At 40.0% G+C, this 22,571-nt stretch overlaps 2 protein-coding genes across 3 annotated transcripts; both read right to left on the reverse strand.

Annotated features, from left to right (window-relative positions):
• Positions 1 to 18,437: 18,437 nt before the first annotated feature.
• On the reverse strand, positions 18,438 to 21,326 carry LOC147454906 (uncharacterized). Of its 2 annotated transcripts, XM_086516722.1 has the most exons (2): positions 19,611 to 21,326; positions 19,278 to 19,518 (listed from the first exon to the last, which is right to left on the reverse strand). In XM_086516722.1, the coding sequence occupies exons 1-2, from the start codon at positions 21,188 to 21,190 to the stop codon at positions 19,428 to 19,430; spliced, it is 1,671 nt and encodes a 556-aa protein (XP_086372848.1). In that variant the 5' UTR covers positions 21,191 to 21,326; the 3' UTR covers positions 19,278 to 19,427. The 2 variants fall into 2 exon arrangements, with proteins under 2 accessions (XP_086372847.1, XP_086372848.1); XM_086516721.1 differs by having other exon boundaries at positions 18,438 to 21,326.
• LOC147454907 (uncharacterized) lies at positions 21,217 to 21,708 on the reverse strand. Its single transcript, XM_086516723.1, has 2 exons — positions 21,512 to 21,708; positions 21,217 to 21,394 (listed from the first exon to the last, which is right to left on the reverse strand). The coding sequence occupies exons 1-2, from the start codon at positions 21,661 to 21,663 to the stop codon at positions 21,217 to 21,219; spliced, it is 330 nt and encodes a 109-aa protein (XP_086372849.1). The 5' UTR covers positions 21,664 to 21,708.
• Between the last annotated feature and the right edge of the window lie 863 nt (positions 21,709 to 22,571).

The following is a 22,571-nucleotide window of genomic DNA, read 5'->3' on the forward strand; positions in this document are numbered from 1 at the left end:
TCTTTAGGAGTTTCATCTTCTGTCGCTACCATTGAAATAGTATGGCACGATGTGGTTTACTCAAAATTGGACACTAATTCTTTCTCAAAGATTGTCAATGAGTAGAGGCCTTGGAGGAGGGTACTTCAAGTTTGGAAGCTAGTGCATTGTTGGACGTCAATCACATAAAGTGTTTATATATCTCATCTTTTTTGGTTCTTTGTTTGTTTTTTAAATTGTCTAATTTTTGATAACACAAATGAGCGAATATTTACTTTTGGTGGGTAAATATGCAAGCTATAATGATAGTATGATTGTTGAGGCTTGGATATTTTTTAGCAACAAAGACTCATATTTTTTTGGAGCCCATGTGGTGCTTAGATTTTTTTGGGCTTATAGAAAGTCCTATGAAATTTGGGGTCCTAAACCTTGAGGGGAGAGCCTCAAGTGGTAAACACTCAAAAAGATCACCTAAAACCCTAAGAGCCTAGAATGATATGAGCCCCAACAGGAATGCCAAATCTATTGGGGTCATGATAAACTCAAAGAACAATATATCAGACATAGTACATCATCTCAAAAATGAACTTCAAACTAAACAAGAAGATACATAGAACATTCAGATAGAATCACACTTTTTTTGAAAGACCCATGGGGGGAAGGGCATTGGAAGTGGATATGATTGAAGTCATGGATACATTTGCCCAAGTTGACACTATCAAATTGGGTCAATTTTCAAATGAATGATGTTGATTTGACTCCACTTTGGAATTTCTACAACCCTGGTCTCCTTCTCCAAATCAGGCTTATGAATCAGATGGTGTCGGCCTTCTCGAACCACTTTTTTTGACATTAGTGGGATCTAGCCTCGGAGGAACTGTGGCTGCAATTGCAGGCACTGTATCAACAATCATCGCAAGTTGTGATCTTGGTGCGGTGGCACCACCATTCCAGATCCCACTGTACTGAGTGGGGGACCAATTGTGGCTGTAAGGGTTCAACGGTCCCTGTTCGAACTAGACCAGACCTTTCTAAAGCTTTCAGTATGCCAGGACTAGGCGGTAAGCATCATGGTCTCAAGTACAAAAAATTTGCAGGAAAATCTGATGAAGAAAATGGTGGTGACGTGGTGCATAAGGAAGCAATATTTGAAGCTATTTTTTGAGCGGAAAAGCTTTGAAGTGGCTTGCAAAATCTCCTGTTGAAACTTTTTCAAAGCTTATTGCGGCATTCTTGAAGCAATTCCATACGCAAAAAACAACTATGCAATTGCTAGGGCGCTTGTGGTTGTGCAAGCAAAAGAGATCTAATATGGAAAATTACACAGCTAAGTTCTTCATGTTATTTAAATGAGTGGGAATGGCATGTCTAGCAAACAAGATGTTGCATTTGTATTATGTCCAAGGTTTACAAACAAATCCCAAACTGCACTGGCCACAATTGACCTAGAAAGAGTATCATTGGAACGGGTTATCTTAGCAGCCCAAGTCGTGGAGAGATCTTTGGGTGTTCCCTATCTAAAGAAATCTAAGAAATAGTCAGAAGAAAATCACTTCAAAAACGAGACGAACAGTGAACAGAAGAGGATGCAAGCTCAAAAGAGGATGAAGATCCTCTTGCATGATCAGCAAAGACCAAGGAAGCCAAAAGAAAATGCCCAGATGATGGCAAAAGGAAAGGGAAAACCCTCAAAATCAGGCACCTCATAATTACATTGTCCCAAATGTCAGATTGATGGTCATGCAGCCAACGACTGTGCACTAAATCAAATGTGGTGTGACATTTTTTAGATGAAGAATCACAATATCATTCAACGCCAATATGATTCTCGGAACATGGCCAATTGGAAAACTTGGCGAAACAAGCAGTTGAGTCAATTAGCCAATGTGGTACAATTTTTGCAACAAGGATAGTAGAAAAAGACCCACAGCAAAACTATGTGGGCCCTTCAAATCAAGGACATTGTTTTGGTGGCCAAGGGGACTATGGGTAGGGAGAAAGCTAACCAAATTTCTACCCACCAAGGTAGAAGCATTGTTCGTTCTATTTGGATGATGATGACTAGCATAGCGAGTGCAAGGAAGTGCAAAATATGACCACAAGAAAGCGCAAAAAAAAAGGGCCCAGTACTAACATGGTGTCCATTGATCTACTGATAGCGGACAAAGTAACAATGGAAGAACCTACCTCTACTAATCCACAAGTTCAATTGATTATCCGCTTAGGAAAGGAAGTTTATTTGAGTCGAAAAGTAGTTTTGAAACCCGTTGCTGAAGAACAGATAGTTTTTTACAAAATGCAATGAAATAGGCAGAGCAAGAACCCATGCTATTACCTCAAGTTTTTGAGAGAAAATTTCACCAAATATCTTGCACAAGTAGATACAACCACAATAGAGCAAGTTGCTAGCAGGAACTCAATCGTAACTATTAAAGAATAGATGGGATGTTGGAGTAACTTGTGATGTTCCCATTGAGGAACCAGTTAACATTGTCATTGTGATGGACCCGATAAAGGGAATGGCCCAAAATGATATTTGGGACGTTAAGGTACATTTGCCCATTCATATCAAGAGGGGAGAGCTGCTTTGATTGGTCCCTACTTTCAAGGAATAGATAATGCATTTACCAAAAGGACAAACAATCAATAAAATTGTACCAAAATAAATGAGTCCTTTGGCAGATGATCAAGGCCCGCTGATCATAGTGAAGCATCTAAGCAGCAACGTAAAAAATGTATTAGTAGATAGCGATTGTAGAGTCAATATCATTACATGGGAAAAATGAAAGAAGTATGGATGGTGTGAATTGGAACCAGTCTTTTTCTTTGTATGGATGGCGGATCAGAGAACAGTCCGAGCCCATGAAAATCTGTGAGGTATCACAGTTGATATTGGAGGAATCCCTTTTGCAGTATCCTTTGTGGTGTTGGATCTCCAAGGACTACAAGTTGATTATCAGATGTTGTTGGGCTGACCATCGTTGCGGAGAGAAAAACTCCAAGTGATTGATCGAGGCCACTAAACTTAATCCTTAAAGATTAGTGAAAGACAAATTAATTTAGGTTTAATTTTATAACTATATTATTAATTAGAAAATATTAAGCTTCTCTTTATTGAAAATTACTTCATTATATATATTTAAACTGATGATTACAAATTCTTTGAGTAATAAAAAAATTACTTAATTACTAGAACATATTAAGAATAAAATTGCTTATTTTTTGCTTCAATTAAGAGTAAATATACTAAACTAGTTTAAATAGTTGTGAAATAATTTTCAAAGCTTCTACATACTATTAAAAAGGTGTGTAAACTATGTCAAATTTATCTTCCTAATTTTGGTAATTACTAGAGTAAAAGTTATGTATTTTTTAGCTTATAACTAACGAGATATCTAGAAATATAGCTAAAGAACTCATGGGTTAATTATCAAAAAATATTTATACTATAAATAAGTTGTGGCAATCATTTCAAAATTATTTTAATAGTTTTGATTATTATTAGACTCAAATCTTTTGTTTTTTAGCAAAAACTTAAAGGACATAATTAGTAAACTAACTTAAACTTTTATGGTATAATTGTCAAAATTAGAATACATTGTTAAATGAATGTGATAAAAATATCATAGTTTGATATTTAGTTTTACTAATTACTATGTCTAAAATTCTCTATTTCTAGTAGAAAATCAAAGGAGATAATTAGTAAATTAGCTTAGAAACTTATGGGATAAATTTCTCCATTAGAATAAACTATCAAAAATCTATGATAAAAATATCTTAATTAGATATTTAGTTCTACTGATTACTATTTTCAAAATTCTTTGTTTTTAGTAGAAATTAAAAGGAGATACTTAGCAAATGGGGGTTTTATTTTTGCGAGCTTTCAGTTTCGAGCTTTTACAATTGGAACTGTTTTTTCGAGCTTTCAAACCCAAATTTTACACCAATGATATCTTTAAATATCATTGTATAGTGGAAAAATTCAAAACTTTACAATACAATCCTTCAACTACCAAACACTTTTAAGAAATATGGAAGCATGTCTATGCTTATGCAAAATGAAACTTTGTAAAAAGCACCATTTGTATGTATTTTTGAGGCTGTACTGAAAGCGTAGGCTCCCACATGGGATTTCTTTGACATAAACTCTTATTTCCATCACTTTAATGATTTTGTTATCTCACAAAAATCAACACACAAGCCAATGGTGTCAACATAATCTAACTACAAAAGAAAGCTCCAATCAAAGTCATCTCCACATCATGTGGCCGTCATGTACCAAACAAACACAAATGAAATATCCAAATGAAATGTATGGAGCATACCAAAATGCCATGTCAATGTCATATGGCTACCATGTACATAAAAACATAAATCAAAACATGAAGGTATGTACTATCAGAATAGAGTTTCCTCAACCAAATGTGCATCCGCAATCAACATTTCACAGGTCCACGTGCAACATCGGTCAAACATCTTTCATAGAGCACATGATCTAGCTCTAGACACATGCAATGCCTCATATCTTCCGCAGAAGCTCGGCCCAAACCACCACACCCCGCAAACAAGTCCAAAACATAGCATGAGGCTCAGTAAATGTTGCTAGCAACCACCTGACCATATAAAAAATAAATTAGAAACCGAATGCAAACACATATATACCATAACATTCACTAGTATCATACTTTGGACTAGTCTTACTGAAAGAACAAAGAAGACCGCTCTGCCCTGCCTCTAAGAATAACACCATCAATCTCAATGGGGAAGACTACATCATCTATCATGTAGCTACAATCTGCTGGAAACAATCTCTCGGCAATTTTCTCCCCTGCCTCTCTATCATAGTATGGCACAGAATGGCCAATACGATACCAAAGATACATGGTAAGATCAAGTACCTGCATGAATAAAAAAACTCAAAGAATGAATGGCATAGCTACAATGTTTTTAGTTAGGAAATTAAACTATGAAACTAAGTTTGTTATCTCACCGCCTCTCTAGTGAGTGGATGCAGATATGCCTTCTTATTACACATGAGAGTCCATGTACGTAAGAGCACAAGTCCTACCCTAGTTGCATCTGCAATAAAATCTCCAATATGCTCGGCCATGCACATGGTGACTAAAAACCCCTCATCGGCCAAAAACTCACGAGCAACATCCATGCAGCCTGTCACTAGACCCCTGGAAAATGTGTTCCACTTGGGAACACTCATGCCCTCTACAAAAGTGAATGATGACATGTAAGCATACAACCATAGTTAGTTGTAGGTACTAGTCCAAAGAAAAGTTACTTACCCAATGAGATTGGTCCTAGACCATCCACAAGCAAACTTGTAGGAAAATCTGCAAAGATAAGCCTAGCAACCTCACGACATGGCACACCATCTTTGCTATATAGATTTGTATTCTGTGTCGCAAAAAATTTGTTGATGCTATAAGAAAACCAAACATGAATTATGTTCAAAATCTAGAACAATGCAAGAAGAAAATGCAAATAAGTAAGCACTATGAAAATCTACCTATCAAGGGCAAATTTATCAATTTGTGATATATCCACAAGCAAAACATCTACAATAGTTTGGTAATGGAACCCTGTAAGCATTATCCAAATTAGCTTTGAATTAGGAAATATGGAAGACAGATATGCTAACAATTTTCTTAAACTTACCAACAGATCGTGTGATCGGCCTTCTCTCCCAAGCCTCTCACCCAAGTGAAGACTCTGCAACAAACGAAGTAGTGTGCACCAATGAGGATATATTGGGCACATTAGAAGAGGGTGCCATATGGGGTATAGTGGTTCCCAAAGAGGACATGTTGGGCTCTGTAGATGGCACAATGGGAGGCATTGAAGAAGGAGTGGATTTCCTTGATGTACTTGGAGGCTCCATTTTCCGTTTACCCTTCTTGAGTACATTGCTTGCTAGTGGAGTACCTTGAGAGCCACTCTCAATGGTGTTTTGAGTAACTCCTTGAGAAATGGGAGGGAGAGACTCTTCTTGTGTCTCTTGTAAGTACTCATCACTTGCTATTTCAAATGCTATTTCAATCATTGACTAAAGAAGATGATTTAGAAGCCACTGATGTAGAGCTTAACCATTTTCTTGAGGAAATGATGCCCCTTGTTCAAAATAGGGGATTCAAAAGTATTTTGTCAAATGAGAAAGCTAAACAGGGTCAGGTTGTTGGTGATGGATACGACAATATACTATTGCTACAGAAACGGTGTGTTTTTCCATTCTTTCATGGAAGTCGTTTTCCAGGCCAAGGTGGACCTAACGACAAATGTTATGTATTCAAAATGTCCACAAAAGGACCTGCTTCTGGAGTTGAACTAGTCAATAGAATGAGGCGAGGAGGGACATGAGATTTGATTAGGGCTTGGGTGCACTTTGTCATACTCATCAAATTGAAGGATGGGCAACTATGTCCTGCTCGGTTTATGATCCTAGGTAAGTGAATTTATAAAAATATGTTAGATAGCATGTTTGATATAAGACACTTGTTATTACTTATTTGTTCTATGTGTACAGCATGCGAGCATTGCAAGTGATTGCAATATGTGAATGTAAAGAAGAAGACGAAGAAACACAAATCTTGTTTTGGAGAAATTTAGACACAGTTATGGAGAGGTGTGGGCATGAACCAGCAAACTTTGTTGGATTTATGTCTGATGAAGCTGGGGCTAATTGGCTGGCAATACAAGTTGTATACAATGGTGGACGGCATAATGTAATGGAGGGAAGGGAGCGCTCGTGTCTTTTCCATTGGGAGCAGAGTCTACACAAACATACAAAAAAACATGTCGCTACAGATAGACAAATGCATCACATTGAAATGTGTGAAGCATGGCGCTTAGCAAAGACTACAAATGATGCCTCTCGTATAGCTTCCACAATACGAGAATGGTGGGTGAAATATGTGATAGGGGATAATAAAAAGGCTTTAGAGAGATGGTTTAATTGGTGGGAGCAACGGATTGCCCATTGGGGAAGCGCTGAGACGATGGTATATCAATCATTTTTTTGGTTCTTATTAAATACTTGAAAACAAAGATTTGCATTTATATGGGAGAGAGCTCAAATTCCAAGTATAAACTTGTCAGAGATCATCCATGCTAGTTGGTTGGCAGGTGAAGGTGGTAAACATAAAATCTCACTTTATGATGCATGTGTCAGTGATGTTTTGAATGCATATATTCAATGTGCAAAAAGATTGGGATACACCACAGGTAGATACATCGGAACGGGCCCTTCCATAGAAGCAATGATGGCCAATTACAAACGCAAAGAATCTCCAAATCCAAATCATTTTACGAGTACATTAAAAGGCTTGGTTGCTGGTAGTCCTTTGTATGAGGAGCCTGTGATGGAAGGTGACAAAGAGACAGTACAACGGAAGAAGAAAACATGTGCAGTCGGTACAAGCTCACATAAACCTGGATATGTAATGGAAGCAAGACAGCGAAAAACCAGAGGGAGACCACGGAGTATACATTTTGATAGAGAGGATAATGAAGAAGTATATGTTTTCACTGACAGTGAAGTAGGAGAGAGCATTCCACTGCAGCCTGGGGAGAATTCAGCAAGGTGTACTCAAGAGGTCCAAGTTGCCCGCGAAGAGTGGGCTTTACGAAGGATGCCAGCCAATTGCATGAGGAAATGTTTTGGAATGGTAGGGAAGAAAAGTTGTGGTAACAAATTACAAAGCCGTAATGTGGGAATGGTTGCTCCTTGTTTTTGGTCTGAGAGAACTTTTAAAGACGAGACAATTGCATAGTGGATATGGTTCTGCAATTATGAAGTAGGCCACACACAAAAAGTACAGAGGCAAGTTAAGTTCTCACCTGTCGTTCCTACTTTCTGGCAAGTGGATATTGGAACCAATTTATCAAAAAAAGATAGTGATAGCTTGGTACAAAGTGGATTTCAATTTGCAGATTTTGCAACACCACTACGACGCATGAAAAATACAAATGCTACTCTTACACAAGGAGGCTCCAGTAGTAGCAAGAAGCGTAAGTGGAGACATGGTATTTCCAAAGAAGCGCAAAAGAGATTGGAGTCAGCTGCAAGCATGGTTGCAACGTTCTTGGACAAGAAATTAGAAAGTGAACAACACACATTATTGACAGAGAGTTGTTATGATGCACACATTAAGGTAGAACCTAGTTGCACATGTCCCGATTTTCAGAAGAGAGAATATACACATAAAGCGTTTTTGGCATGTAAGCACATGTACTATGTGTATGTACATATTCTAGGGCTTCAACCAAAAGAGCACATGGTCATTCATCAGCCTGCACTAACTCCCACAGACCTTGCATTTGTATCAGGGCAAACCCGCAAGATAAAGCCTGTGGTGTAGTGAGCCTAAATCTTAGAGATTGCCATGTAGAGGTATGCATTGAAGTAGATTTCTCTTTTGTATTAGATGTGGAGTAGCTTTTCTAGACATATAAGACTTTATTTCTCCTTTTAGTAAGAGAAGCATGCTTTGTGGTATCTATCTAGACAATTGTACAAGCTCAAAATTAGGGCTTTTGGAATCTTGTACATGTTTTTGGTGTGTATCGTTAAAAGAGACTCAAAATCTTAAGCCAATTTTTTGTGAGATTATAGATCTTTTTGGTCGTGTATAATATTCTGATGTCTTTGTTTTGGATTAATTTTTTTTGTCGTTAGAAAAGGCTCTAAATCTAAAATCAAAAAGCTCGCAAAATTGGGTTTGATTGCAAAAGCTCAAAATTGAAAGCTCGCAAATAAAACGCACTCTTAGAAACTTATTCGATAATATCCAAAGTTAAAATATGCTATTAAAAGGCTGTGATAAAAATATCATAACTAGATATTCAATTTTACTAGTTATTATGTCCAAAATTCTCTATTTTTAGAAAACTTAATAGGGGAAAATTAGTAAATTAACTTAGAGACTTAAGGGAAATTTTTAGAGCTGAAACACGCTGTTAAGAATCTACAATAGAAATATCTTGAACAAATAATTTGTTTAGATTACTATAGCTAAAGTTGTTTGTTTTTGCCATAAACTAAAAGGCAAAATTTAGTAATTTGACTCTAAAAACTAAGAAGTAATTTTACAGAGTTGTAAGCCATTGTTGCAAAGTTGCTATAAAAATTATCTTGATTGGATATTTAACTTAAATAATTATTATGCCAAAAATTATCTAATTTTGGTCATAAATTAAAAGAGAAAATTAGCAATCTGACTCAAAAAAATTACATGATAAATTTGTGGACAAAAATAAGGTTTAAAAAACCCATGACAGATATATCATACCTAAGAGGGTTACCTATAGTACTATAAAGGGCTAGATTCTGAATCTATTTAGGAGAAAGAGCCTTGAGAAGTCTTATGGTCAGCTTTTAGAGTTTCAATATTTTGCTTAATGGTTAAGCATCCTTTTATAAGGATAAAGTAAATGATCCCCAAAAGAACACATGCAAGTCATCAGAAAAAAGAGGTGGTACAAAGGTGGCTTGCCCGACCACGCTTCTTGGGAAACTCCCCCACCCAAAGACCTATATGGTGACCGATTAATCAAATGTACGGCTGTCATAACAGCCTCTGCCCAAAAACCATGGGGTAATGCAACATGAGACAACATACATCGGCGGACTTCTTCTTGAATAGTCTGATTCACCCGCTCTACAACACCATTATGGGGTGGATTATGAGGTGCAGTTGGCTCCCTCTTTATCCCTTTACTGTAACAAAAGTCCCGGAAAGACTTTGACACACACTCACCCCCATTGTTAGAGCGTAGACACTTTACCTTATTGCTGACTTGATTTTTAGTGACGGCCACAAATTTTTTGAACTTATCTAGGGCCTCATCCTTATGTTGGATCGGATATACCCACACCTTACAGGTAGCATCATCCACAAAGGCAACAAAATACTGCTTTCCCCCTAGAGATAGCCATGGCATCTGCATACATTGAAATGTACCAGTTTCACAAGAGAAGCTTTCAATGAAAGAGATTTCTTGTGAGGAGTTTGAGCATGCTTTGTTGGGATTCGGGCTAACTGGCCGGACATCCCACTTACTACTAACCCATCTACTAACTTAACCATGTATACACTTATTCTTTAATACAACAGAATAAGGAGCTGCAATAGGATAACATTGATGTGCGCTCCACCAAAGCAGGTTTCTCTCTCTCTACTCTCGTCGCACTTGCACTCACACACACTTCCCACGGCACCTTCAACTGGTATCAAAGCAGGTTTTGTGCTTGCCGTTTTCGCATCCGCGCATGCGCACACTGTCAAAAGTGCAAACAAGTTTCCAATTTCGGCATCCGCAAATTCAGTGTTCCGAGAGCGTTTCCATCATGTGTCCTAGAGTTTTACCCCCCTTTCAAAGCTGTTCGTGCAGTCAAAAGCTTCATCCGAGCTACGCTTCAGAAGTTGTATTTTTCAACTCCACTTTTGCCTACAGCTACTGGTACAAGTACAAGACACAGGTGCAAGTTGTTCAAAGGCTATTTTGGGATGGTATATAGCCGTTTTATGGCTATTATGTGCTATTGAGACGGTGTTTATGGACTGATTAGGAGCACTTTTTGGCATCAAAATTGTCTCGGGTTTTTCAGGCATCCATCTCCTCACAGGTTCTTGCATACATACTGAACATCCAGGTTTCTTACAGGTTGTAGTGTTTAGCATCAGCACAGATTTTAGTGGGAGTATTTGATGCGGATATGCATTGGCTTGGCACTTTTGATAGTGCTTGAGCTCTTTAGAGAGCGGTTTTACTCCCCGCAGGGATTTGTTTACTGCTTGCACATTTTGTTAGGCGCATGTTTGAGCGCGCATACTGCACCTTGCAGTATTGTTGACAGTGGATGTACGTTGAGTTGCGGAAACTTCCACATGTACCTTTTGTGGAGCCGATTTGGCTTGTCTCTGGCAGTCCAGACCGTTTCTAAGACTCGGTACGGAGGCCCTTTCTGAGACTAGGATGGTTTCTTGTCTGCATAACCTTTTGTGAGGGTCGATAGCGTGAGGTTTTCTTGATCTTGGGGATTCTTGAATGTTGAGATCCTTTTAGTGATACAGGTTGCTAGAGTACCCCTTTTTTGTGGCCTCACCATAGGATATGTATAGAGAGGGCTAGGTGCATTGGACGTCGTGTTGGCAGTCTTGGGTCAACTTTTGATTTTTTATGCACAGTTAGTGGTTCATGCGCCTGTCTTATGCTCTGAGAGATTACTTTTAATGCGTTACTGATCTCTTGTGATAGTTTTGGATTGAGATTCTGTCAGTTGGAAACTCTACCGAATTTTTTCCAGAATTACCAGTGTTTATCGCCATATTATCTTTAGCTTGCAGCCATGTCAGCTAGTGGTGAAAGGATATTTACAATATCCAAAAATTTAATGGGACAAATTTTGCTATCTGGAAAGAGCAGATTCAAGATGTTCTTATACAAAAAAGGCCAGCTGGATCCTATCATGGAGCGCCCAAAGGGCTAATATACAGATGTTGAGTGCGAGAAACTTGATGCTAAGGCCAAATCTACCCTCCGTTTGCATTTGGCCGAATCTGTGTACTTTACTATAGTTGGAGAAAGGACTGCTAGAGATGTATGGGAAAGTTGTGTTCCAGTTATGAGAACAAAAGTGCCACTAATAAGGTTTTCTTGATAAAGAAGCTGTTTGACCTTCGTATGAAGGAAGAGGGCACTATTTCTACTCACATTAATGCGTTCAATATCATTTTCACTCAATTGACCACTCAGGGTTTGATCTTTGATGAGGAAATCAAATGTATATTCTTGCTATGCAGTTTACCCTCGTCTTGGGATACGTTCTGTACTGCGATTAGCAACTCAGCATCTAGTACCGGTCTAGTGTACAATGACGTCCTTGGGAGTCTGTTTACTGAGGAGATTCGTAGGAAATCTCTCAAAGGCAAGAAGGATGGTGATGTGTATGTTGCTAGTGATAGACAGAGGCATCGCACTCAAAGTCCTGCCAAAAGCAAGGAACGTGGGGGCTCACACAATAAGTCTCGGGGTTCTATACATAATGTCAAGTGCTATCACTGCCATAGAAAAGGGCATGTGAAGAAGGATTGCAGGAAATGGCAGCAAAGAAAGAAGGATAAACAATCCGGTGAAACTTCTAAGTCTGATGATTGAAACAAGGGCAAAGCAAAGTTAGAGGAGATCAATGTGCTAGAGTTCTCAAATGCTCCTATTGTAGAGACTCTTCCAACGGTTGTTATGCCACTTACCTCTGACGTATTGGTCTTCACAGCAGACTACCTGTCGAAGCTCTTGTTACAGAAGATGTGTAGTATGCACAGAATTGGATAGTAGATTCTGGTGCGAGTTTCCATGTGACACCACATAGAGAGTGGTTCTCTACTTATTCTCACTCTTGTGGCAAAGTGAGACTTGATGATGCTTATGAACTAGACATTGAGGGTGTCGAAAACGTCAAATTGCATCTAAGGAATGGCATGCACTTTACTTTATGTAATGTCAGACATGTGCCCAAGTTGAGTAAAAGCTTGATTTATGTTGGTCAACTTGATGATTTGGGCTACAACACCACATTTGGAAATGGTTCGTGGATAGTACGCAAAGGTAATCTTGTTGTACTCAGAGGTCAGAAGCATGGTTTGTATTCCATGCATGTGTCAGATTTTGGTCATGATTACATATCTATAGCCGAGCTACCGTCTACTAAGTTGTGGCATTGCCGGCTAGGTCATATTAGCCAAAAAGGAATGAAAACTCTGACTCGTTGTGGCTACTTACCTGTCTTGTCTTATGTTGACTTTCCTGTTTGTGAGCACTGTATCTATGGCAAACAGACTAGGTCCATGCACTTACCATTGGGTCAAAAGCGAGCTGAACCTCTAGATTTAGTACATAGTGATGTTTGTTGTCCTATGTCAACCAAATCTTTAGGGGGGGCAGCTATTTTGTGACATTCATAGATGACTCTACCCGAAAGGTATGTGCATATCCTTTGAAACATAAGGATCAAGTTCTTCCTGTGTTCCAAAATTTTTTAGCACTCGTTGAGAATCAGTCTGGCAAGAAACTCAAGAGGTTGCAGATTGACAACGGTGGAGAGTATGTCTCCAAGGTGTTTGACAATTTCTATGCTAAAAGGGGGATTAAAAGGCAATTTATTGCGCCATACACACCATCTCAGAATGGAGTTGCTGAGCGCATGAATCATACGATTCAGGAAAGAGTCACAACCATGCTTTCTAGAGAAAATCTCACACAAGGCTTTTAGGCAGAAGCCGTCTTGACCGTAGTGCACATTATAAATCGTTCGCCTAGTACGTCATTGAATTATGAGATTCTAGAAGAGTTATGGTCTAAATGTAAGCCCCACTATGACCATCTACGTGTTTTTGGTTGTGAAGCTTATGCTCACATGCCTAAACAACTTCGACAGAAGTTAGAGCCAAAGTCATACAAATGTATATTCATTGGATATGGTGCAGATGGAGAGATGGGATATCGTCTCTGGCACCCAGAATCTCGTTGAGTCATCCGTAGTTTAGATGAGATCTTTAATGAGTCGAAGATGCATAAACAACCTATCAAGGAAATAGAAATTCGGATAGTCACTTTTGAGGATGTTGCCTCAGAGACAGTGAAATCAACTCAGCGGGCTAGTGATGTACCTTCCACTATCAATGCTCCAGAGGGAGCGGATAGCAATGGTAAAGGAGTGAGACGGTTTGCTACAGTCTCTCGTCCACCTGTGCTTTTCGAGCTAGGTCTTCGTTACATCATGTTGATCGATTGCAGTGAGCCAAGCTGCTACCAAGAAGCCATGATGACGGATGATGTGGTTAAGTGGGAGCAGACTATGGAATTTGAGTATAACTCGATTCTGGCTAATGACACTTGGAACTTGGTAGAACTGTCAAATGATGCGAAAGCTTTACCTTGCAAATGGGTTTACAAGAAGAAATTTACCTCAGGTGATCCAAATCCAAAGTACAAGGCTAGACTTGTAGCAGCAAAAGGGAGTTGATTTTGGTGAAATATTCTCGCATGTGTTCAAGATGACAACGCTTAGAACCGTACTTGGTCTTGTAGCAATTGAGGACATGGAACTTTTCCAAATGGATGTGAAGGCAGCATTTCTTCACGGGGATCTCGATGAGGATGTTCACGGGGCTCAAAAAGGCACTTTATGGCTTAAAGCAGGGTTCAAGGCAGTGGTATCATAAATTTGATGCATGTATGAGGTCTCATGGATATAAAAGGAGCGAAGAGGATCACTGCTTGTACACAAGAAAGCTAGATGATGGCTCGATGATCATTCTAGTTTTGTATGTTGATGACATGCTTATAGCTGGGAAATCCATTGCGGAAATTTCCAACTTGAAGAAAATACTTAGCAATAATTGTGCAATGAAAGATTTGGGGGATGCTACACACTTTCTTGGCATGCAAATCCAAAGAGATCGCAAACGTCGTATTCTTGAGTTATCTCAGGAAACATACATTGAGAAAGTTTTGCAGCGTTTCAATATGCAGGGGGCTAAAGCATTGAGTACCCAATGCAGGCATTCTTGAAACTCAGCAAGGAAGATGCACCCAAATCTGATGCTGAGCAAGCTGAAATGGCTAAGGTACCATATTCTTCGGCAGTGTGCAGTCTCATGTATGCTATGGTGGCCACAAGACCAGACATTGCTTTTGCAGTAGGAGTGGTGAGCCGATATATGGCAAATCTTGGCAGCAAGCATTGGGAAGCAGTGAAGCACATTCTTAGGTACCTCAAAGGTACGGTCGCCAGGTGTTTATGCTATGGGAACAGTGATGCATCCATCGTGGGTTATGTGGATGCAGACTATGCGGGTTGTGTCGACAATAGAAGATCGACATCTGGCTATGTCTTCATATTTGCTGGAGCAGTAGTATCTTGAAGGTCATGTCTTCAAGATTGTATGTCATCTTCCACTATGGAAGCAGAGTACGTTGCATTGTCGGATGCAAGTAAAGAGGCTGTATGGTTATCTCACTTGGTCCAAAATCTTGCCATTGATGAGACTCAAGTGATATATTGTGATAGTCAGAGTGCTCTTGCATTGGCAAGGAATCCCGTGTTTCACTCCAAATCGAAACACATTGAAGTCAGGTATCATCTCGTGAGAGATTTCTTGGCCAAAAAGCTCATTGATTTGGTCAAGGTACACACTGACGACAACCCATCAGATGCTTTGACGAAAGGCTTAGCTTTGGGGTGGTTTACACATTGCAGTGAGTTGATGGGTATAGGTTGAAGCCACTAGATTGCTTCATGGTTGTACATACCAAGTCACTTGGGCTGCGTTGGCCTTCAAGTGGGAGTTTGTTGGGATTCAAGCCAATTGGCCGGACATCCCACTTACTTCTAACCCATCTACTAACTTAACCATGTATACACTTATTCTTTAATACAACAGAATAAGGAGCTGCAACAGGATAACGTTGTTGTGCGCTCCACCCAAAGCAAGTCTCTCTCTCTCTCTGCACTCGCACTTGCACTCGCACATGCTTCCCACGGCACCTTCATGCTTGCCATAGATACAATGATCACAATGGTCAAAATCAGCCTACCTCAAACACGGTAAATACCCCAAATGAGAAAGCACCTTCATTCTGGTTTGACTCATGTGTCCTATCCTACCATGCCACAGGGAAACACTTGGCTGCTTGGTTATGGCGAATACATGGTCTCACACACTAGATACATGAAGTGGATACAAAGTGTCACTTTTAGGACCTCTAGCAATGATCTTGGATCCCTTGCTAATTTTCCACTTATTATCCCCAAAGGTAGTGTGATAGCCATCAGCATTTAGCTTCCATATGCTTATCATACTCTTCTTGAGCTGGGATACATGCCTCACATGATGCAATGTAAAATATGATCCAGCTAAAATTTCAGATGCACATTGTGGCTTCCCTCAATATCACATGCATGGTTTTCCCCAAATGAACAACACCCTATCTGCCAGCATTGTAGCTAGAGAACCATTCCCGATGTCGTGCCATTTAGAATGAAGCACTTGAATCCAAAATCTAGGTGTGCATGTCATCATCTGAATCAGCAACCAAAGATTGTGCACTAAAAGAAGAAGCAAAGAGAATAGCATTGCCACTGTCCACAAGACAGACTACATTGATTTCCTCTATCTTAACCATGCTCTTCTTTGCAGGTTGACCATCCTTTTTGTCATCCCTGATATCATCAGACTTTTTACCCTTGCCTTTCTCTTTCTTCCACTTAAAGCAATCACGCTTGAAGTGTCCTTTCTTGCCACAATGATGGTACTCAACATCTTTCCCACGAGACTCGAAGTGTCCTTTCTTGCCACAATGTTGAGTGCCACAATGATGGCACTCAACATCTTTCCCACGAGACTTGTTGATGCCTCTGTTTTTCAATTTCCCTGTTTGCTGAGATCGGCCTCTAGTATGCAATGCACTTGAAGTCTTGTTAGCTGCAACATTTTGTCTATTTATCTCTTCCATTAGCAAAGATCTCTCCACATCAGAATACATCAGCATAGCATTGGAGTTGCTCATGGATGTCTTGAATGTATCCCAACTTTCAGGTAAAGTGCATAGTACGAAAGTAGATTTGAAGTCATCATCAATGTTGAATTTCAAAGTAACTAGCTCGTTGAAAACAAAGTTGAACTCATTAAGATGTACAGACATGGCTCTACCTTCTTTTATCCGAAGGTCCATCAACTTCTTCAACCAGTAAACCTTACTAACATCATTTATCTGAGCATACAACTCTAGTCCACATAGCATAGGCAAAATTCAACTTCTCTATGGCAAAGACAGAGATTCTACAAAGGACAAAGGTAAAAGCAAGCATCATGAGGAAAGCAATGATAGTGACTCAGGGAAGGATAGCATGAGTCTACATTGGCACGGACTTCCACCTTCTAGTCACACGGAGACCAGTGCCGCCACCAGCTTTAGCCAGAGAGAGGCTTATGAATGACAGAGAGGGGCAAGCAGCGTTCCCTATGATTAATATGGACCCTCATGTTGGAGTTCAAGTTCTCGGTGTTTGAACCCGTGGGTCGGAGTTAAATGCACATGCATCTGGCAGGGAACCAATCAGACGTATCTGAAACACTATGGATGAGTGCACCAATCCATTGTTGTTGCTCACAAGATGTGTTCCGCAGTTCATTATCTTGGAGTATATTTTGACATGATGTGTTCACAGATCACGAATGGGGATTGTTGGACATAGTATGGTCTACAACTCAAATTTTCTAAAAGGCAACCGATGCTCAAGATGGAATTCTTCTAAGGTACAAAGTTGAGGGTAGCAAATCCGAGGTGTATCCAGTAAGGAGCTATTTTTGAGCTATTTCTGGGGTGTCCATGGTAGCTTCTTCATTGATTTGGTCTCACTATTTATGTCCACTATGAGTTGCAAAGCGGGTGTTAATGTTTCGGCATCTCAAGTGAACTATCCAATGTGATCCCATTATTTATTTGGCTTTTAGGTATTTATGTTATTTATTTGTCAAAGTTTGGGTAGGGCAATTTACTGAGGTTGGTATATATGCAACCCCTTGCCTCCATTGTATTACACAATTCAGTTATTCATTGCCAAGTTTGATTGGTTCTGGAGACTCTCTCTCTCTCTCTCTCTCTCTCTCTCTCTCTCTCTCTCTCTCTCTCTCACACACACACACACACACACACTCACACACAAGTGTGGTAGATTTGTTATGCCCTTTCCCTCTTGAATAATAGGTCTTGAGTTCAACTCTCCTCGTCGGATAGATCTTTAAGGTCTCTTGGGATAGTTTCCTACGACGTTAAAATACTCTTCTTCTTCTTCTTCTTCTCTCGTGCTCACTCTCCTTGGTGTCTACGCTTCCACGTCGTCCACTTTGATAAAAACATCCACACACTCTAGTTACACAAACTTTGATAAGAGATGTATGGATTCAAGACATCAGAGGAGACAAATAGTCTCAAAAACATCTCACAAGAATGGATTTTCTTTGAGAACCGACGACCATTAGAGGTGATCTAGGAGAGCTTGACAAGAGGTGAGTTCTTTGAGATCAACAAAGCCATGGGATCTTTTAAAGGAGGTCCATACCATCTTGATGTTGAGAGTATGAACCTATTTGATTGCAAAAATAATAAGGTTATGATTGAGAGGGGAAGAGTAGCCAAAATGGTGGTACTAATGCAAAGCATGAGGAAAAGCGATTGCACAACAATGTTGAATAGAGTCAGTTTAGCAAAATGCTTCGTTTTTTTGCAAAATTATGAAATTTTGTGTCACCCAGGTCAATGGACTCAACCCATGGGTTCCCTATATGTACATTTTGCCTCTCTGATAATATAAATTTCCCACACTTTTATGGCAAACAATACTGAATAATAGGTCCACATGAATGTGCAACTTTTTGTATGTGGCACTTAAGCATAAATAAGGTGGTGCTCTCAGCATCAAGAAAAGAACAATTGCACCGCTTTAAATTTTAAATATGACGGTTAAGAGAAGGAAGAGCCGCCAAGATTTTGAGGGAATTCGCATGAATTTCATGAAAATTAAATCAAAATAATTTCCTTACGGATAATCCATAAAAAGGAATTTTTGTATGTTTGCAAAAACGATTTTTCCCCAGCACTGGAGAGAGGTGTATTTTGGCATTGCTGCATTTTGGAAAACAACATTCCTAACTAAAAACGAAGATACACACACTCGCCCTACGATGCATGATCAGTCCCATAAGTTCTAATTGATAATCATACTTTCCCCCACACGTTGGATGTTCAGAGACATTTTGCCAAAAGCTGAATCAAAATACATAGACCTGGCCCTAAATTGAATGCTTTCTCCCTTAAGAATGGTTTATTTGAATGGTGCATAACAAGGGTACTTGTGGTAAAGCAACAAAATTTGTGTTTCATGCCAACTTCATGATGGCCCTCCCAGTTGTCGTGGTTCAGCACACGATGAATCCATGGCTGATGCGTGTTTAGGACCAAGATGCCCTAGGAGAACCCAAAAGTGGGTGAGCAGCTCGCCTCCTTTTGCCATCTGCTCGGTATGCGGATATGCATCTTCGGCAGTGTTAACAATGTAAATCAAGATATCTAACCACACCTTAGCAAGTTGCTTCCATTTCTGAATCTCATCTTGGCCTGCCATACTACTCACTGCCAGCCTGGCAGAGTGCAAAACATTGGAAGCACCTTCAACATCTGCATCCCCCTCACACCAAGCCGCATGACCACTTTGCTTTCCAGAATTCTTGAGATAAAGAGACTTCAATTCCTGCTTTACACTCTTATAGAGTACTTTTGCCACATCCGGGTCCTCAGGCATCAACTTCGGCCTTCTTAGCATCAAATGCAAACAGTACCTTGACAGGCCAATGCTCATAATGACATACTTATTCTCATGGATTTTCGCAGAAACGCCCAGTTTCAAAAGATTCAGTTCCAGACAGCTGGTGATAAGATGGCAATTCAAAACCACGTCCTCCAAACCTGCAACCGGATCAAAAGAAACGTACTGTATTTTGTATGTGATTTCATCCCTCAAATGGCAAATGTCCCTGAAGCTGTAGAGCACCTTGTACCTTTTGATGATTTTCTTGACCAGGTGATCTTGCAGTTTCTCCATGTCCACAACCGCAGACAAATTGGTAATCTCTAGCTGGAAGCTTTGGACTTCACACAGCTTGTCAGTCTCCAACCTCTTCAAGTGGTGCCAGTGGACCAAATTCAAGCTTTCCACCAAAATAGAGAGCTGCCCCAGTTTGTAATTCCAATGAGTGCTTTTGGGCATTCCCACATATCTGAATGCGCATGCAATTGCTCTTTGATTGAAAATGTGCCTCTGTTTCCATCGCCCCATGTTCTTTCTCTTGTTGATGCTTCCCACAGAATTATGTGCACTCGGGCGTGACCTCGTAAGGAAGCTGTAGTGCCGAGAAAAAGGACCCGGGGAAGGACCAATCTCACTACCCTCTGCATTGGCCAGCCGTCCCTCCTTTACGTAACTGCAAGCAAGCCAGACCCTAAACCAATTCGACCTCACAATCTTGCAGAGTTGCAAACATTCGATCACAATAGCAACAAATACGAGCACGTTAGCCATACCCACAGCAAACGGACTCTTGGTCTTTTCACCGCACAGCATGTGTGCTTCATCTAGTTTAATAATTTCAATGGCAGATGCAATGAGCAAGATTAGACTGAAAAGCCGGGTTACAACACCAAAGCCCTGGTAGCATCTACCCGCTGAGGCCTTGCTAAACACCCCATCAAAAATGAAGCTAAGTTCAAGGTCTATGACCTGCCTAATTTGGTCACACTTCAGCTTGAGCAAAATGTTCCTCACTGTCTTGAAGTCTTCATTCTTTTGATGAATGCGCAGATTAGTAAGCCGCCTACGGAAGACCTTGAAGAGAGCATATGCCAAGCATACCTGTTCGACTACATTACGACCGATTAGCTTGCGCAAACTTTCGCACTGCTGTATATCCTCATATGTCACCTTCTCATTAGGCCCCTGCAAATCCTTCTTAATGGAGGACTCATTGTAGAGTCGGTACCACTCTTGATCACCAGAAACAAGCAAAGAAAGCTTTGAATTCTCACTGGCCAAAGACATGTATTTATAAACAGGGCGAGCAGCTGCAAGTATACAAGCTTGGCTTCCGCTTCGGAGGGCATATATTCTCTCCCCATACTTGTACACACCTACTACAAAAAGAAGAATAGCGGCAGCTGCAAAGTTGGGGCAGTCGGACGTTCTACCAACAATGTATGCAGCAGCCATCGTCTCCAAAGCCATTTTGAAGCCATACCGAAGCCACAAATCATTATCGCTTGGTGCATATGCATTAATGGCATCAGAAGCACCCAGATGGAAGAGAACCAAGGGCGCATAGAGTGAGAAAACAAAATCACATCCAGAGGCAAGCATAAGGCCAAGTGCATACGCGGCACATGCATCAAGAGTCAGGAAAGCTACCCACACACATGCATGAAGTGCATTTTTGGATGTGTGCTTTCTAAAATAACCAGCCAGCACAAGGATGCACTGCAGAGACATGGTGAGGATCATTAGAAGAACGACTTGCCAATCCACCCAAAAATCGAGCATGGCGTCAAAAAAGGACCTTGCAGAGGCAGGCGCATTACAGCGTTCCATAGCTGCTTGGGGTGTTAAGAACAGGACTACCACCCTTGAAGGCAATTATGGCTGTTGGAGACCGCCTGCTGCACGCTAGGGTTTGGTGACGAAACCCACCCTTTGGGAACTCTGGAGTTAATGGCGTGGCTGTCGACAAGGGTTCTCTGAGGAATTTCAGGTACCAAAACAGAGACAATGGCGATTTCTGGATGAGGCATATCACTGTTGAAATGTGATCAACGACCAAAGGAGGCAAGCAAGACATACAAGAGCAATAGAGGAGAAGCACATCAGGGTTGATGGTGAATCCATGATGAAAGTAATGGAGTGCGTCCTCACCATTTCCTCGGCCAAGCGCTGTCTCTTCCATGTTGCGTGTCTCCAGCAGAGATGCCACGGCTCGACTTGAGTGGCGCGTACAAAATGCCGATGAGAAGCAAAAGCTTTCGCTTGGCTTTTGGACAATGGACATTGGCAGTCATCTGGCACATGCAAAGTTCTGAGTTGGCGCTGGCAGATTCGGCAACAAAAATGACCTTCATGTTAGGGCAGGATGCTCTAGCAAATAGAAAAACATAGCCAGATGTGGATCTTCTAATATTCACACAATCCACATAATCCAAATCAGTGTAACCCACAATGGATAAATATATGAAAATGGCCTATGAACTTTGAGAATAGCGGAATTAAGAGAATTAAAGCGAGCATTTTTATGAAATTACTTTGAAAATATAAAAGGTGAACTTAATTAACAGTAGCAACATAACCATTATATTTAACACTAGTTTGATACCAAAACAAAACACTTAAGTGTTCTTTTTTTTTATAAATTTAGATTAAATGCTACTTGCATCAGACGATGTATTTAAGAAACCCCTCTTGATATGCTTACATATGTTAGCTAGAGGGTCTTTGAAAAATTTAACCTTGCATTTTAGAAGTTATCATGATCAAGAAATATACTCATCAAGTGGAGCCCCATAAGATTGTGATTGATACTTTAGAGAAATCAACTTTGTAAGCTCAAGAAAAAATGAAGAGACCTGTTAAAAAATTGTACACAACTTTTCTATAATTGTGCTATAGATAATTGCAAGTTTCATGTGCAAAAAAAATACTTGAGGGTTTATAAAATAAAGGGAAGTTCTACGTGTTTGATATGGCCATTTCAAGCATATCATTGTATGCATTAAAAAAATATGTTTTTGATATGGTTTTTTAGTTTTAGAAAATGATATATTGTTTACCCTCTCCAATGAGTACTCAAGGTGGAAAGTAGGAGTGCTTTGGTAAGAAACGATTTTTGGATCATTTCAAATATTCAAAACTGCGCATGCAAAAATTTTGATGTTTTAATTCTTGAGACATAAGTATTCAAAACCTCAAATAACTTCAAACT

Source organism: Adiantum capillus-veneris, chromosome 7 (assembly GCF_014529385.1).
Source record: "Adiantum capillus-veneris isolate H3 chromosome 7, ASM1452938v2, whole genome shotgun sequence".
Taxonomy (NCBI): Eukaryota; Viridiplantae; Streptophyta; class Polypodiopsida; order Polypodiales; family Pteridaceae; genus Adiantum; species Adiantum capillus-veneris.

Excerpts from the sequence above, each read along its gene's own strand:
- LOC147454906 (XM_086516721.1), bottom strand. The coding sequence starts at position 21,190 with ATGGAACGCTGTAATGCGCCTGCCTCTGCAAGGTCCTTTTTTGACGCC.
- LOC147454907 (XM_086516723.1), bottom strand. The coding sequence starts at position 21,663 with ATGTGCCAGATGACTGCCAATGTCCATTGTCCAAAAGCCAAGCGAAAG. Across the intron at positions 21,395-21,511 it reads AGCGCTTGGCCGAGGAAATG|TGATATGCCTCATCCAGAAA; the intron begins GTGAGGACGCAC and ends ACATTTCAACAG.